At 42.8% G+C, this 18,177-nt stretch overlaps 1 protein-coding gene across 1 annotated transcript in view; it reads left to right on the forward strand.

The window, feature by feature from the left end:
• Positions 1 to 2,781: 2,781 nt before the first annotated feature.
• Positions 2,782 to 18,177, forward strand: part of DIAPH3 (diaphanous related formin 3) — a 258,871-nt gene continuing 243,475 nt past the window's right edge. Inside the window, exon 1 of the mRNA XM_052786020.1 lies at positions 2,782 to 3,175. Coding sequence (XP_052641980.1) covers positions 3,020 to 3,175 — 156 coding nt within the window. The 5' untranslated portion in view covers positions 2,782 to 3,019. The remainder of the gene's footprint in view (positions 3,176 to 18,177) is intronic.

Here is an 18,177-nt window from a genome sequence, read left to right on the forward strand (position 1 = left end):
TTTATGTGACAGTTTAAGAGGATGAACCTAATTAAAGGACAGTTAATTAACTGTTTTATCTTCTTCTTGTACGAAAGAACTAGGTGCCTCCAAATGAAATATGGAGAACTGCCTAAACTCAGTCAAAAGCCAGCTTACGAACGCTGTGCACAGGGATTTATTTGAAAAACTGCCTCCCTGGAACAATGAATATTAGGAGGGTATTCTTTTTTTTTTTTTCTGGTTTAAGACCTTAGTTACAGTATATTTAAAAAAAAAAAGAGATGGAACAGAATGGGAAGAGCCTAATTAAATCCATCAATCTAAAGGACCAGTTTTGCAAATATCTGTATGTTTAACTTTATGCACTGACTTTGTCTCAGACTTTTAAAATTAAAAAATTCTCATTCCAGAACAAAAATAATGCCAAATGGCCAAGCTATATGCCTGCCGCAGACAATATGCATGCTATGACTAAGTATAATCTCTGCACAATTATAGTATTACTGACTCATTTCTTTCTCACAATTTTTTCCTCAGTCATGATTAATCTTGGCCAACTAAGCTGTTGGAAGAGTGTATTTCTGTGCTTCTGTGAAGCACCTAACAAGCACAAGAGGGGTAGCATAAAATAATAATAATTGATCAAAAGTACTAACATTTACTTTTGGCTTAGTAAAACTGCCTGATAAATTATTCCCTTTAGTGTTTCTCTATTATTGCAATACAGTACCTTGAAAGTGATATATTGGCACAAGCCATTGTGTTCTACTACAGTGCAATTAGGAGGTCCATTTAAACAGCTTTATCATACACATACATAGGCTGATTAATTTTCTAATCAAATGTTCCAGGAAATCATTAACCATGACATTAAACAGTGTTGTGCTAATTATACTCTCCACAAACAATTCCAATATAAATTTACAAAACATCTATAGAAATGTGCCAAAGGACAAACAGTTTAATGTATACAGATAATTCTAGCATCCACTCTACACTGCCCCATGGCTCCCTAGCATTAAATCCCAGTCCTGCAAAGGTCCAGTTTGGGACTGAATTCTGTTACATTTCACCAGAGCTCTGTGTAGTAGTCACTACATTTTGTAGGTCACTGCCTGTGTAAGTAAGTCATGCTGAAGGACTGAATTCTTTATTCTTTTGATGTCATTGCACTGGAATGAAAGCCCCTCAAATTACGTGGAAGAAGTGAATGCAGTTGTTGGAGGGAGCATTTTATTTTCACTGTATTCAAGACAACTCAAAATGATAAAAACAGTATGGAAACCTAACCGTTTTTCTTACTGAATGGCAGAAAAAAAATGAAACTTGTTCTGTTTTAGAAAATACTCTAGAGATTCGAATGCTGAGTGTTAGCCTTCTTTTTCTTAATAATATCTAACACTGAGATTTGGAAATAGATTTTCCCCTATGTAAGTCTCCAGTTTGCATCATTATTCTAACTACTGTTAATTTAAGATAAAGATAAATGGAAAGTATCGATTGTATTAATGACAATTCAATTATTCTCTAAGGCATATACAATTTGCTAGTCTATAGCATAATGAAATCTCTATTTATTCATTTCCCCACAAACCACAGAGTCTTGGAGGTCTTTCTGTGGCAGAAAACAAGAGATTGCATTAAACAAATACAGAACATAGGGTACACCTGTTCTTTTGGCCTTGCTAGTAACAGCTCCTCCACAAAGACTGTGTTGGTCACAGAACAAAATCCTGGCCTGAAGAGGCCCGTGGAAATGCTACCATTGTTGTGAACAGGGCCTACGTCTCTCTCGTGTTACTCTGCTTCCTTATCCCAGTACCAGCAAAATGGTATAAAATTTATAAAAATATTAAGTACATATAAAATATATTAAAATGTGTATTTACATATAAAAAATCAGGGCTCTAAATACATAAAAAAGCTCCATAGAAACAGATGAACAAGTTTTCACCTGTCAAACAGTGGCTCTACGTCTGAAATCAGAATTAACAAAACCAGGCTTTGGAAATCGGCACCCTAGGCCAAGGAGGTCAGGGGCCCGTCCCGTCCTTCGGCTGCGGGTGATCAAATCCTTCAGAAGACACGGCAGGACCTGGGAGACAAGGAAATAAAACCCTCCTGAGGGGGTGGAGGTGCATCTTAACCCCTCAGGTGGAGGAGGCGGTGGTGCCTCAGAGCGCGGGGATTCACCCACCGCTGACACGGGAACCGCCCTCTCAGGGCGGGCCGTGGCCGCCGCCGTTACGTGGCAGCATGAAACTTCCTGTGGGCCAAACAGAAACAAGACGCCCCAAACCCTGAGGAAAACCCACGTACGCCCACAGAATCCGCACACGGACTGACCCCGTTCCCTCACCGGCCCCCGCGGACCCCCGCCTGCTCGGGACTGGGACTACGACTCCCGCCGCTCACTGCGCCGCGCAGCTCCGTCTCCCTCGGCGGGCGCGGGCCGCGCTGCTCTCTGGGACATGTAGTCCGGAAGGATGGGGCGGGCGGGGCGCGGGCGAACAGGTGCGGTCACTGGGGCTCCTCGCCGGCGCTTTGCAGAGAACAGCTGATTCACCGGAGATTGGCAGAAGGCCAGCCAACCGGGAAGCGCCATTTCCATCCTTGCCGCCGTGGATTGGCTGGCGCGGGGAGGCCGGGGGCGGGGACCGGCAGTGGCGGGACGATTCGGACGGCGGGACATTCCTGGGCTCTGACAGGCGCCGGGCAGCGGCCGTTGGGGGCGCGCGCCCCGGCCTCCCCCCGCCCCCCTTCTCCGCTCGGTGCTGCGGCGTGGCGGTGCCGCGGCCGGGGGCAGCCGCCGCCGCCGCCTGCCGGGATTAGAGGCTCTTCGCTAAATCCTTTGCCGCGTTGAGGCGGCGGCGGCGGCTTTAGCCCTGAGCTTCCCCCGCGGCGCCCTGCCCGGCCGAGCCCAGCTAAGCCGCGCTAATCGCAGGCGCCCAGCTCGGCCGGGGCCGCCGGGCCTGGGCCCGGTCGCGGGCCGCGGTCTTTCCCTCATCCTCTCCCCTCCTCTCTCCCGAGCGCGGCCATGGAGCCGCGGCGGCCGCGGCCGCGTTACTGCGCCCCGTCCTCGCCGCCGGGTCGCGGCGGGCGGGAGAACAAGGGGCTCCGTCGGAAGGGCCCGCCGGGGGCCGGGAGCGCCGGCGGCCCCGAGGAGACGGCGGACGGCAGGAAGCCCAAATTCGTAAGTACGAGTCGATCCCGAGCCGTCCCCCATCCCCGCTGGGGCGGCCGCGGCGGGGCTGCCTGAGGCGTGGGCCTGTCGGCGGCGCGGCCCGGCCCGGCCCAGCGGGACGCCTCCCTGCCGGGTCCGGGTCGATGGGGCCCGACCGTGCGGTGGGCCGGTCCTCCGCATCCTCCCCCGGGGCTGCTCACTGATCTGGAGCCCCCCGAGAGACCGGGGGACCCGGTAGGAATAGGCGGGCTACGAGACGGCGCCGTCGACTTCAAGTGGGCTACAAAGGGCGAGCGCGCCTGCTCCAGCTCGCCTCTTCCTTGCCTGCCTGAAAGGACCTGGCTTTATTTAGCAGCAAGTTTTCAGGTCTCTCCTCTTCATCATAAAGCTTTATTGTCTTACGCGCTTGTTTGACAGCTATAGGCGTAAGGGGAACAGAACAGACTTCTGGCTCTTAAACGATGTTACTTTTAACAGAACTGGGATTTTTTTTTTTTTTTTTTAATTTTGGTGATGTCAACTGTATAGTGAAAAAGTGAGTCTTTGAATTTAAGGGACATAGTAAAGTTCTCCTCCCTAGCCCTGCTTTTACAAGCCCTTGGCTAGCACACTAAGAAACTGGGAAACTCGAAATGGCTAATAATTGTCCACAAGATAATGCGTCTGTAAGATGTGCTCTAACTAAAAAGCACCCAGAAATAGCCAGTTTTTGTTTCGACGTCATGAAATTTCCAAGTATTAAAGCTGGGACAAACATATATTCTACAGGTCTTGTATCCACCACATGCAGAGCAGATGCATCCCATGCTCATATTTAGGTGATGCACATTGTAGTCTGTGTTCAGCCGGCTCTGAGCCCACCTGCTCTAGGCTGTATTATATGCTTACAAAATAGATACTATAATATATAACATACAGTAGATTCTTGATTCTAAGGCATCTTTGTGTCATATTAGGTACTTGAGTATCTGGCACTTGAGCACAGGTTCAAAAAAATTAGGTAATAAGCGGTATCAAACTGTAGGGTGGCCAAACCTGTTCTGGAACATCACAACTTGCACCCGGCAGTCGTTTCCTGGAATCCTTTCCATATTGTGCCTGCACAGACTGCTGTTTGAACCAAGTCCTTGTGCCTGTTTTTTCTTGTTAGAATGGGCATATATGAAACTGTGACCAAGAGCTGTTTGGTTGTCTTCCTAACTGGCTATGTATCTACTGGGGGTACATGCATTTTAGTCATGCAGGTGACATGGCTGGACATGCTTTACTATAGCATCCCTGAGTAAAAACCTATAGAGTCTGCCCAGTCTAAAAGGTTGGATAGTGTTACAGGTATACACTTGATGGTTGGATTAGCCCCGTGGGGACTGGGAGACATGGATTTGTGTGTGCTTGAGACTGACAAGCGCACTGAGTCAAGAGGTTTTACTTATTATTGATACTTTAACTGCTAAGTTCTTATGCAAATAGGATACTGCCATAATTTTCACTTTTTTCCCTAACTATATGTTAAAACAGAAATAGGGTGTTGCCATCATATTCACTTTTTTTCCCCTAACGATGTGTTAAAATAGAAATACAATAATTTATAAGGAGTATTACCCTGCCAGATAAGTTATACAAGCCATTGAGATTTTTCTTATTATATGAAGTCTGACTGTCTTTTCAGTGAAAGAACGCCTTCTCTTTGGTGCAGATGAGCTTGTCTGATATATGTCCGGACCTCCCAGGCTAGGCAGGGGTGGATTTGAGCATGTGCAGATGTGGGCATCAGCTGACTGGCTTTTTGAGGTCACAGTGTTGATTTTTGACCCAGCTACAGAAAATAAAGGGAGTTGAATTTGGGTATCTGACTTAGCTTTGTAGGGTATATGATCATCATGTAGGTGGGTTGGTTTTTTTGGTTTGTGTGGGGTTTTTTTTGTTTTTCTGCCTTTTTTTTTTTTTTTTAAATTTTGTCCTGTCCCAGTTCCCCCTGCCCAGTTTCTGAAACTCTTTAAGCAGGGATGACTGAGGATATCCTTAATTCATGAGAATGCCTTGTCAAACTGCAACTTTCAAAACCATTTGACCTTAGACAGTAGTCTTGCTTTTCATCTTTAAGTGATCTCTTAAAGCAAAGATTTTGCCCTGAGGTGTTGATAGGGGACTGAAGAATGATGGACTGTGTTCTAGGTATGCCATTAGCTCACTGGGTGACCTTAAGAAGAGTCAAGAGGTGAATATTTCTTGAATAGAGTTTAGGATTTTGTCTCTGTCTTCATGTAAACTGCTGTGAGTGGTATAGTTTACAAATGTGATCTGTGGAATTTGGTGGTTACTAAAGAGCAGCAGGCTGCTCCATGCTGCAAAACCCAAGAACCTGGTATAGCTACTATAACATTTGAACTGTAGTCTCTAATCCCTGGCTTGTCCTGGCTAATAATTTCTGGCGAAGAAACATACACAGTGGTACAGGTAGAATTACTCTAATAATTGTAGACATCAACCAGCTTCTTTGATTGGGGTAGTTCACTTTAAGGGTACTATAAGATACGCTTTTCTATCGCTTCATAAATTTCTGCCCTAAGATATTGCAATACAGAATATTTATCACTTAGCTATTAAATCTAAAATTAGTAAACTCTCCTTCCTCTCTACCTCCTGTTGTTTTACAAGACTGGCTTGTTTTTTTGAGGGGGAGATGATATATCTCCCCCCCCCCCCCCCAAAATGGGGGAATGGATCAAATGCACCCTCAGTAAGTTTGCAGATGACACCAAGCTGGGCGGGAGTGTTGATCTGCTCGAGGGTAGGAAGGCTCTACAGAGGGATCTGGACAGGCTGGATTGATGGGCCAAGGCCAACTGTATGAGATTCAACAAGGCCAAGTGCCGGGTCCTGCACTTGGGTCACAACAACCCCATGCAGTGCTACAGGCTTGGGGAAGAGTAGCTGGAAAGCTGCCCGGCAGAGAAAGACCTGGGCGTGCTGGTTGACAGCTGGCTGAATATGAGCCAGCCGTGTGCCCAGGTGGCCAAGAAGGCCAATGGCATCCTGGCCTGTATCAGAAATAGTGTGGCCAGCAGGAGCAGGGAGGTGATTGTTCCCCAGTACTCGGCACTGGTGAGGCTGCACCTTGAGTCCTGTGTTCAGTTTTGGGGCCCTCACGACAAGAAAGACATTGAGGTGCTGGAGCGTGTCCAGAGAAGGGCAATCAAGTTGGTGAGGGGCCTGGAGCACAAGTCTTGTGAGGAGCGGCTGAGGGAACTGGGGTTGTTTAGCCTGGAGAAAAGGAGGCTGAGGGGAGATCTTGTTGCTCTCTACAACTACCTGAAAGGAGGTTGTAATGAGGTGGGTGTTGGTCTCTTCTCCCAAGTAACAAGTGATAGGACAAGAGGAAATGGCCTTCAACTTGCGCCAGGGGAGGTTTAGATGGGATATTAGGAAAAATTTCTTCGTGGAAAGGGTTGTCAAACATTGGAACAGGCTGCCCAGGGAAGTGGTTGAGTCACCATTGATGTGAAGACTCAAGAGACTGTTATAAACAATTATATTAATTGTTAATAATTGAGGCCTGTATGTGTAATCTACTGACTGTGGTGATGTCCTTTCATCCTGTTTTTTTGTGTTTTGTATCTTTGTATCCCTTGATTTATGTTCGCCTAGGCAAGTTTAAACCCTTTGGTATGTAAGAAAACCTTGAGCTTTGTTAACAGTAGGCACAAAGAGATAAGAAACCTTGAGTTCTGCTGAGCTTCGTGATTAAAACTGGCCAGGGTCAGCTAACTGGGAGAAAAGAGATAAACCACCTGGGATGACCCACACTGCGCATGCCTTAAGAGAAAGGTCAAATAGCGGACACCGTGAGGAAGACTAGCGAAGACCACCAGAGGACGTCCGAAAGACCACCAGAGACCTTAACACGCATGCGTAACGAACATTATAATATGTTAATGACTTCTCGGAAAAAGGATGAATATGTAACGTATTTCTCGGAAATCTAATGCATATACATGAACGCTCTGTATTTAGTCTGTACACTAAAGCCTAACGGTGTGCACGATAGGTGGAGCGATCCCCCGTGCAACCAGCGCTGCTAATAAAGAATACCTACTTAATAGTTAAAATTAACTATTGAGTCAATGTCCTTTGAATCAATCTGGCGACCCAGATGGGACATTCTCTGCTCGGCTGCAGGACCCGCTGAGAACAGGACTCCCTAGGGTACCCCCGGGATTTTCCCGGAGGGGCTCCTCGCCTCACTCGGATCACTGCGGGAGCAGACAAGAACACCATCGGAAAGAATAAAAGGTATTCTTTAAATTATTAGTTGGGGACCGGTCATTTGGGCTGTCCATAAGTCATAAGATTTACTTATGCAGGATGGCGTATGCCAGGTAGTTGATGCTCTTGGTATACCTTTGGTTTTGGTTTAATACGTGTCTGGACATTTTTGTTGCAGTATACTCTGTATGCTGTTGTGCACTTTGCGTGCTTTTGGTTTAGTGCCCATACATGTATTTTGGTTTCTGGTTTAGCTTTGTTTCAGACCTTTTGGCTAACTGAATGTGGTAAACGACTATTGGATTGGAAACGGATTACGGAGATCATCGTGAGTTTTGAGTCAAAATTGTGATAAAATCGAGTATAAAAAAAAAAAAAAAAAAAAAAAACGGTGAATTGAATGCTTGGGTGAGTGAGAGGCAGCTGCAAAGTGTGTGTGAAGTTCCGATCCGCAGACTCGTATCTCCGTAGGAGGTACGACCGGAGATGAATGAAGTGTGATTGATTTACTGATGATTTGGGACGTGAACTTATACATTATTATTATAGTTATAACTTTGAGCTTGGTTATTTTATTAACCTTGTGTTGTTGTTGTTGGAAGAAGTTCCCTGTCTGGTGTATTCTATAAATGTGGGTATTTGAATGGTGTCTTCTGCATCCAGGAAATGAGTGTAAACCCGTATATATCCTAGAGTGTATGCGGTGTAAACAAAAGCTACAAATAGATTGTGGAAAGGATATTGAATGCCCTAAGTGTCGGGTCTGGGCTTCCTGGGACAAAAGAGAGAGAGTCACGTATATAGCAGGAATAATTTGTGGTTGAGAAGGTAAAAATCAGAGCAAGTAATATGGGAGGTAGGCAGAGCGGTGGAATACTGAAAAAGAGCCCCTTAGGTTGTATCCTAGCACATTGGAAGGAAATTGGGGGACCCCCAGGTGGGAATGTGGATAGAAAAACTCTGATAGAATATTGTAATCAATGGTGGCCCTTATATAAATTAGATGATGATGAAAAATGGCCCTTGAATGGGACACTAAACTACAATACTCTGTTGCAATTGATGCTATTTTTGAGACGAGAGGGAAAATGGGATGAAGTAATGTATGCAGATATGTTTTTCACTTTAAGAAATCATTCAGACTGGCAGAAGAAATGTGGCATTAATTTGGCCCCACAAGACCCTCTCGTGCTAGCGATAGAAAAAGAGCAAAGAAAGAGTACGGGAAAAATGAAAAGATGTTGCTCAGCATGTAGTATAGGACAAAGGTGTATAAAATTAAAGAAAAATGAAGAAAGGATGGAAGAGGACCTCGATCTCTCTCTTTCTGTATTACCTCCACCATCCTCAGAGGGAAATTCCATTGAGGATGCGGGTGCGGAGGAACCTGAGGAAAATACAAAAACAAAAGATTTAGGTTTCACACCTATAACGGCCCGTACTCGAAGTAAGATGGGCCCTATTATTCAGGCTCCTCTGAGACAAGCGGTGGGGGTTACTGGCCCCACTAGAATTAAGATACCATTTACAATGAATGATTTGGATTCATGGAGAGAAGTAGTAAAGGAATACCGAGACGACCCCGAAGGAGTTGCCAAAAGATTCGAGCTGATTGTTAAAAATCAAGACCCAGATTGGAAGGACATCGATTTAATGCTGGATGCCTTAACTGAGACTGAAAAACAATTAATAATAAAGAATGCACGAACTCAAGTGCAAATTCAAATAACTGCTGGGGTTTTACCCGGTGTGGTAGATAACCACATACCGAGAACCGACCCCAATTGGGACCCTAATGATAACCATGATTACCGATTATTGAAAAAATATCAAGAATGGATAAAAATTGGTATCGAGAATGCAGTACCGAAAGCAGTTAACTGGTCAAGCTTGTACGCAGTAAAACAAGGTCAGACTGAAACTCCCACAGAGTTTCTTGACCGGTTAAGAGCAGCAATGCGGAAATATACTACATTAGACCCTGTTTCTGAGGTAGGGAAACAGCAGCTAGTCTCTTTGTTCTTGGGACAATCCTCAGAGGATATAAGAAGGAAACTTCAGAAATTAAAAGAGACAGAGATAAGGGATTTAGAAAAGTTGATAGAAGAGGCCTGGAGAACGTATCGGAATAGAGAAGGGGAGGAGAGACGAAAAATGAGAACGGCTATTGCCGCAGCTACAGTAGCCGCGCTGGGAAGACAGGATAACTCCCTTCGTGGGAGGGGTCGGGGAACTGGAAGGAGGGGAGGCTCGCGCCAGCCCCTAAGGTCAGATCAATGTGCTTATTGTAAAGAAATAGGTCACTGGAAAGGACAATGTCCCAAGCTGAGTGGAGCACAGGCTGTTGTAGCCAATATCGCCTCTGGTCAATGAGGGGGACCGGGGGAATCCACCCTAGCGGATCCGCTGGTTAAAATTAAGCTAGGGAAAATAGAACAAGAGGTGGATTTTCTTGTAGATACGGGGGCGTCCTATTCAGTGTTAAATCAAAAGCTGATACCGGAGGATGAAGAGTTTGTGACTGTAATGGGAGCTACTGGCCAGCAGAAAAAGGCTTATTTTCTAAAACCGCTTAAATATAAATTAGGTAAACAAATGGGAATACATAAATTTCTGTATTTGCCCGGATCTCCGAAATCCTTGTTGGGCCGCGATTTGCTAGAACAATTGGAAGCAGAAATTGTTTTTGAAAAAGGAAAAATGAAATTGAAAATCAAGGAGGACCAGCTAATTAACATTCTAAGTTTAGCATTAATACAAACTAAACCAAAGTTTGAAGTGCCTCCAGAAATCGTTGATCAGGTATATCCTGGAGTCTGGGCCTCCGAGGTTCCGGGAAAAGCTAAAAATGCAGCCCCCATAGTAATTAAACTAAAACCAGGAGCAGAGCCAGTAAAAATTAAACAATACCCCCTGAAATTGGATGACAGAAAAGGAATAAAGGAAATAATCGATAGGTTCCTACAGTATAAAATATTAATTGAATGTGAATCAGAATACAATACCCCCATACTGCCAGTTAAAAAGGCAGATGGAAAAAGTTATAGGTTAGTCCAAGATCTGAGAGCTGTAAATAAGATTACTGAAGATATACATCCAGTAGTTGCAAACCCATACACTTTGTTAACAAAACTAAAAGATAACCAAGTTTGGTTTACCGTACTGGATTTGAAGGATGCTTTTTTTTGCCTGACCCTAGCCACAGAAAGCCAGAATTTGTTTGCTTTTGAATGGGAAAATCCTGAAACTGGAAGAAGAACTCAGTTAACATGGACAGTATTACCACAAGGGTTTAAAAATAGTCCCACTATTTTTGGAAATCAACTGGCAAAAGAACTTGAAACTTGGGTACCTCCGGATAATGAAGGGGTTTTGTTACAGTATGTAGATGATCTCTTAATAGCTACTGAAACCAGAGAAAGTTGTATTCAATGGACTGTGAATCTTCTTAATTTTTTGGGTTTGAGTGGATATCGAGTCTCTCAACAGAAAGCTCAATTAGTCCAGCAACACGTGACCTACTTGGGACTCGTAATCTCGGGAGGACAACGGGAACTTGGGACTGAACGAAAAGAGGCCATTTGCCAAACTCCGGAACCCCAGACGGTGAAAGAGCTGCGGACCTTCTTAGGGATGACAGGTTGGTGTCGCCTTTGGATACATAATTATGGATTATTGGTAAAGCCATTATATGAGCTGATAAAGAAAAACCAGTCAAAATTAATTTGGACTGGAGAAACACGAAATGCATTTAAACAGCTCAAACGAGAGTTAATGAGAGCTCCTGCTCTTGGACTGCCGGATGTTTCAAAACCATTTTGGCTGTTTTCTCATGAAAGACAAGGAATAGCCTTGGGAGTACTAGCACAAAGACTTGGTCCCTATAAACGGGCAGTAGCTTATTTCTCCAAACAGCTGGACGAGGTGAGCAGAGGATGGCCTGGTTGCCTTCGAGCTGTCGCAGCAGTTGTTATCAATATTCAAGAAGCCCGAAAGTTTACCATGGGACAGAAAATAACAGTGCTGGTCTCTCATACAGTTTCAACGGTCTTGGAACAAAAAGGAAGCCATTGGCTCTCGCCCCAGAGATTCTTAAAGTACCAAGCAGTGTTGATAGAACAAGATGATGTAGAAATTGTGGTTACTAACATTGTCAATCCAGCCTCTTTTCTTAGTGGGACTCTGAATGAACCAGTGACACATGATTGCATAGAAACAGTAGAAGCTATATATTCCAGTCGACCAGACCTCAAAGAAGAACCTCTGGAGGATGCTGAAAACTCCTGGTATACCGACGGGAGTAGTTTTATAAAGCAGGGACAACGTAAAGCAGGATACGCAATCACAACCACCCAACAGGTAATCGAATCTAAGTCTTTACCTCCTGGGACTTCAGCCCAGAAGGCGGAGATAATTGCCCTCACCCGAGCATTGGAATTGGCAAAAGGTAAAAAGATTAACATTTGGACAGATTCTAAATATGCATTTGGAGTAGTTCATGCTCACGGTGCAATTTGGAAAGAACGAGGATTGCTAACTGCTCAAGGAAAACAAATAAAACATGCAGAAGAAATCTTAAAGCTATTAGAGGCTGTAAAGCAACCAGAAAAGGTAGCTATCATGCATTGTCGAGGACATCAGAAAGGAAACACAGATCCAGAAATTGAAAATCGACTGGCAGATTATGAGGCTAGGCGGGTGGCAGAAGAAGCGGAAGCAGAAACATTATCCTTAATACCAGACGGTAAAATCCAAACTGTAAGTACAAATCAAAAACCAAATTATTCAAAAGAAGATCTAAAATTAATTGAAGATCTGGAAGGTAAAATAGAGTCAGATGGATGGGTTCGTTTAGCGGATAATCGTATAGTAATACCATCCAATTTAATATGGACAACAGTTTTAACTGAACACAATAAGACGCATTGGGGAGCAGATACCTTGTACAAGAGCTTAAATCAGAAATTAATAGGACGCAATCTGTATACAATGGTGAAACAAATATCTCAACAGTGTGAAATTTGTTTACGTAATGACCCTAATGTGGCGAATAAAGTAAAGTTAGGAATAATTGGTAAAGGGAATTATCCAGGACAACAGTGGCAAATTGATTTTTCGGAACTCCCAAGAAAAGGGGGGTACCGATACTTGTTAGTCATGGCTGACACATTTTCAGGCTGGCCAGAGGCCTTCCCCTGCCGAACAAACAAAGCAAGGGAAGTAACTAAGGTATTGTTGAATGAAATCATTCCTCGTTTTGGAATTCCAGCAACAATATCTTCCGATCGAGGCCCTCATTTTTGTGCCAAAGTAGTACAGCAGGTGAGCAAAACTTTGAAGATAGATTGGCAACTACATACCCCATATAGGCCTCAAGCAAGCGGACAGGTTGAAAAAAATGAATCATTTAATTAAACAACAAATAGCGAAAATTGGTCAGGAGGCCAATCTAACCTGGCCCCAATCTCTCCCCCTGGCGTTACTTAGAATAAGAGTAAAACCAAAAACCAAGGAAAACCTAAGTCCCTTTGAAATATTGTATGGAAGACCATATCAGTTCCAATTTACAGGGGAGGATTTAACCCAACTAGGTACAGGACATTTGTATGACTATATGATATCCCTCCAAAAACAATTAGAAAATATAAATAAACAGATTTTGGGAACCAGGGCTAGAGGATTAGATCAACCAATTCATCCCTTTAAACCAGGTGACTATGTATATGTAAAGATCTTTTCAGGACAACCCCTGGAGGAGAAATGGGATGGCCCCTATCAAGTGTTACTGACGACCTTCACTGCCATTAAGATCAAGGAACAGCTGGCTTGGATTCACTATTCGAGAGTGAAGAAAGCACCTGAGAGGCCATGGACGGTCACCTCTACAGGACCCACAGGTCTGCGATTTTCCAGATCATGATAATAACTGAGTTACTACTTGGTCCAAATGAAGCTCGGTGGAACTCGAACTCACATTTCTCCTTGACACAAAACGTTTCCCAAATTCTGAACAGAACTGATTGTTGGATATGTACTCACATGCCAGAATATGGTGGAAAAGGGATCTCGCTGATTGGCATCCCGATACCAAGTAACCACTCCTGGGCCACTCTTTGGGAAAGTACCACATGGTATACTGGCAATGACGAAGTTCAGAAATTAGAAATAACTAGTCCTAAGGCCCAGGAGCCTTATTGCACGTGTGTACAGAGGTGTAATCCACCTAAAGGACTCGGAAAACTTGACTGCGTTAATGGGACGTATGTAGGGAATCACACAGTTTGTAATAAAACTATAGATATTGGAACTTCAACTTCCGTTAATACTACAGCATGGCCAGTGCCAGAGGGAAAAGGATGGTACTGGCTATGCAATGACACTGCCCGGAAAGTTTTACCAAAGAATTGGATGGGAACATGTACTCTGGGAGCTGTAGTACCGAATATGACTATACACAGTTCTCCACCAAAAGGATGGGTGCGAACACACTTTCACAGGTTTAGACGAGAAGTTGAAAATCCTTTAGTAAGGAGACCTACTGCCTTTCACAGCTTTGTCCGATGGTTCCTTCCATGGTTGGGAGTAAGTGAGCTAGAAAAAGCCATAGTTAATATTTCAGCAGTAATAGAGAATCTTGAAAACAAAACAATTGATGTAATAAAAGCCCAACAATTGGAGATATCCAGTTTATCTCAAATTGTACAACAAAATAGAATGGCATTAGATCTATTATTGGCCTCTCAGGGTGGAGTATGCACAGTTATAAACACGAGTTGTTGCATGTATGTGGATCAAAGTGGAAGGATATCCACTGACTTAGAAGAAATTTGGAAACAGACCAAAATACTACATGAAATAGCAAAGGATGACACTTCATGGGGGTTTCAGGAATTATGGGATAAATTAACCTCATGGCTACCGAACTTTAAATGGTTAAAGCAAATATTCATAACATTTATAATTCTCATAGCCTTAGGGATAATAGTATGCGTAATGCTTAAGTGTTTCATGTGGTGTAGCCAGAACACCACCGAGAGCTATGAGAATTGGAAGCGGAATAAAATTAAACATCAAGTAGAAACTGGGAAATATTTCGCTCGGTCTCTTGAAAATAACGGAATTATATGATTGCAAAAGAATTTGCAAAGGTATAAAGAAAAGGGGGGAATGATGTGAAGACTCAAGAGACTGTTATAAACAATTATATTAATTGTTAATAATTGAGGCCTGTATGTGTAATCTACTGACTGTGGTGATGTCCTTTCATCCTGTTTTTTTGTGTTTTGTATCTTTGTATCCCTTGATTTATGTTCGCCTAGGCAAGTTTAAACCCTTTGGTATGTAAGAAAACCTTGAGCTTTGTTAACAGTAGGCACAAAGAGATAAGAAACCTTGAGTTCTGCTGAGCTTCGTGATTAAAACTGGCCAGGGTCAGCTAACTGGGAGAAAAGAGATAAACCACCTGGGATGACCCACACTGCGCATGCCTTAAGAGAAAGGTCAAATAGCGGACACCGTGAGGAAGACTAGCGAAGACCACCAGAGGACGTCCGAAAGACCACCAGAGACCTTAACACGCATGCGTAACGAACATTATAATATGTTAATGACTTCTCGGAAAAAGGATGAATATGTAACGTATTTCTCGGAAATCTAATGCATATACATGAACGCTCTGTATTTAGTCTGTACACTAAAGCCTAACGGTGTGCACGATAGGTGGAGCGATCCCCCGTGCAACCAGCGCTGCTAATAAAGAATACCTACTTAATAGTTAAAATTAACTATTGAGTCAATGTCCTTTGAATCACCATCCCTGGAGGTGTTTAAAAGACATGTAGGTGTGGTGCTTAGGGACATGGTTTAGTGGTGGACTTGGCAGTGTTAGGTTAACGATTGGACTCAGTGATCTTAAAGGTCTTTTCCAACTTAAATGATTCTGTTCTGTCTTGACTTGCTCACATCTAACTCTTCCTGTAATACCTCTTCAATATATTTTTATTAGTTAAATTAGTTTTGTGTCAGAATACATAAAACTTCCCTCACCCCTTTGAATTCTCTGTAATGCAGTCTTAGATAGAGGCTGTAGCCTTTTCTGTGTTTGGGATACTTACAGTGCCATACTTCTTCATGTCACCGGAATTACATTGCTGATCTCTTGTATGTTTGTCAAATGTGGATGAAATTGGCTGTTAGATTCAGTGAACTCAAGTCATCCAGATTGTATTAGTCTAATTTTCCTCAGTGTGAAAGGCTTGAAAGTAAGTTCCAGGTTGGACCCTTCCAATCAATGCAACATATTGATCTGTCACAGCAGATATGCTAATCTGAAAAATAATTTGATTCCTTGACAAACCTTGAGGTGAAATTGGATTGCTGGTTGACAAAGTTGACATCATTAACGTGTACCTATTTTTTTTTTTTTCCTTCCAAAGAAAATTCTTGTTTAGCAGGGGGAAAAAAATCTCTCTTTTTAAATCCCACTTCATTTGGGGGGGAGAAAGAGTTTTTGGGCTAAACAGAGGTTGATTCCAATCAAATGTCATCTTGAAGTACTGCCTTTCTGAATAAACTAGCTTCTGAGAAGTGAATGAGTTGTAAGCCTCAGTTCTTTCTGTTCTTTTACAGAATCGTTTAAAAAAATTTTTTTAAGGAGTGATGGCTAGTTTTGAAGAACATACTAGCTTGGCTTTGTTCAGCAGGTCCAAGATTTTGGAAGAGTAGGACTCTTAAAAGGGTAAAAGTTATTCTATGATACTGTGGTACTTCAGCTTATTGAAAGCTCTTACATTCACCCTTGAGGTTTAGGGCTTGCTAAAAAAAGGAAGTGAATTGAAGGATGGCAGAGATTATACCTTTTTCCTATGTATACATTGGCTGAGCAGGAACCTTGAAATCTGCTGGGGGGGTTGGTGTAAAAGCAGTTGCTTGCCACTTCCTTTAAATCCCCCCCCCCCCCCCCCCTTGGAAATCATAAAAATGAGTGCTAGATTATGTGACTTCCAATTGCATTTTACTGGGACTGGAACTTGTAGACACACTAGTCCTCAAAAGATCAATTTCTAGCTCAAGTTAGAGGTGTTTCTCTTAATTTCAGTATACCATTCACCTGTCTTCAGTGACTTTCAGGTTATGTTTTTGATTAAGTTCTTTATGAAATTTACATGAGTTAAGAAGGCTTTCTTGTTTGCACCAATCTGTTAAAAATAGACAAATTAACACTTGCATTTAACAGTGTCTGTAAATCAAAGAAAGATGTAGTTAAGAGCAAAAGCACTTCCATTTCTCTGGCATAGAGTAGAAAGGTAAGACCGATCTGTGTCAATATCTTTAATTACGAAGTGACTGAATTATTGCTGCAGTTACGCTGCAGTGTAAGACCTTGAATCTAAATTAGTCTTTTAAAGAAATGATTGCTGAACAGATGTTACCTAAAACACTTTATTGCAGCTTTGTAAAATTGTAAATTCCTCATGCTGTTATTTTTGTTGGCATGAATTAACACTGTGTGTTATGATACTAAATTTTAGTGCTGTGTTCTAGCACTTTGTTATATAATCTTACCTGTAAGCACCACTTTTGCATTTAACTCATCAATGTCTAAAGAATATCACTGTGTAGAAACTGTCATGTTAAGATAATTTTGCCCCTGATTGCTTTTCAGACTGCTTTCCAAGCAACAGAGTCTGTGATAAAGCCGTTAAATAAATGCTGAAGTAGTATATTGGAAATTAAAAGTAGGAAAAGCTGTGGGGTTATACAGCAGTTTCTAAATTGCGCTTACAGACTGAGGTAGCAAAATTACTGAGGGAATATTGTGACAAAGGAGATCCTAAAGTAATAGCATTCACTGTAATCATCCAATTTACGTCTGTCTGAGTCTACAGGTTTCATTGCAATCCCTGCTTCAGTCTTCTGGTTGTGTTTCTGCTGGAGAATAGCCTTTGGGGAAAAAAACCAGCTAGTGTTGAATCTTTTTGGTGACAGAATTAATGGCAGCATGTGATGAGTTCTTTCTCACTTTCTAATTTAAAAAGATACAGAAGGGATTATGTGATTATATGTACATCTTTAGTCTTTGTATATGTCATTTCAGCATTCAGGCTTAAGTTGGCCAGTTCTTCTAAAACTCATTGCAAAACCTCTTCCCTCCCCCCCCCCCCCCCCCCCCCCCCATAGCTACATGTAGGCTCTAAGCTCTTCTTAATGTATCAAAGAAGCAGTACATGTGTGCTGTGGTTTGGAGGGGGTATTATATGTGGTTTTGTTTCTTTATTTTCTTCTGCAAGGAAGGCAAAAATGAATATCCCAAAAGGATTCAGATACCAGGCTGTGGGATTTTTTTTATTTTTTGTAAACTGAAGTACTTCAGTGCAGTGGAGGGCATGCATGTTGAAATTCTTGTTTAGCTGCCTGAGATCCTGTTACTTTGCATGCCTAAAACTCCTTTGATGTCGGCAGGCGTATATGGCTGGGTGCTTGTCAGTCTTCAAATTCCATTTATGATCAACAAATCAGACTTTGTCTGCTTCTCTGGCATAATAACAATATCCATCCCTGCCAGGCATGATCTGAGTTCAAGTACCAAACATACTGGTTTTTTAAACATGCTGTTTTCATCCAGAAAGTCAGATGAGCAATGTCACTCTGTGCTTATGTGATGATGAAAAGAGCACCTGTGGAGGACGTAGGTGCTGCACCTTTTGGTAGAGTGCCAAAACTTTTAGATGATACAGACTATTCCC

The sequence above is a fragment of the Harpia harpyja genome, chromosome 4 (assembly GCF_026419915.1).
Source record: "Harpia harpyja isolate bHarHar1 chromosome 4, bHarHar1 primary haplotype, whole genome shotgun sequence".
Lineage (NCBI taxonomy): Eukaryota > Metazoa > Chordata > Aves > Accipitriformes > Accipitridae > Harpia > Harpia harpyja.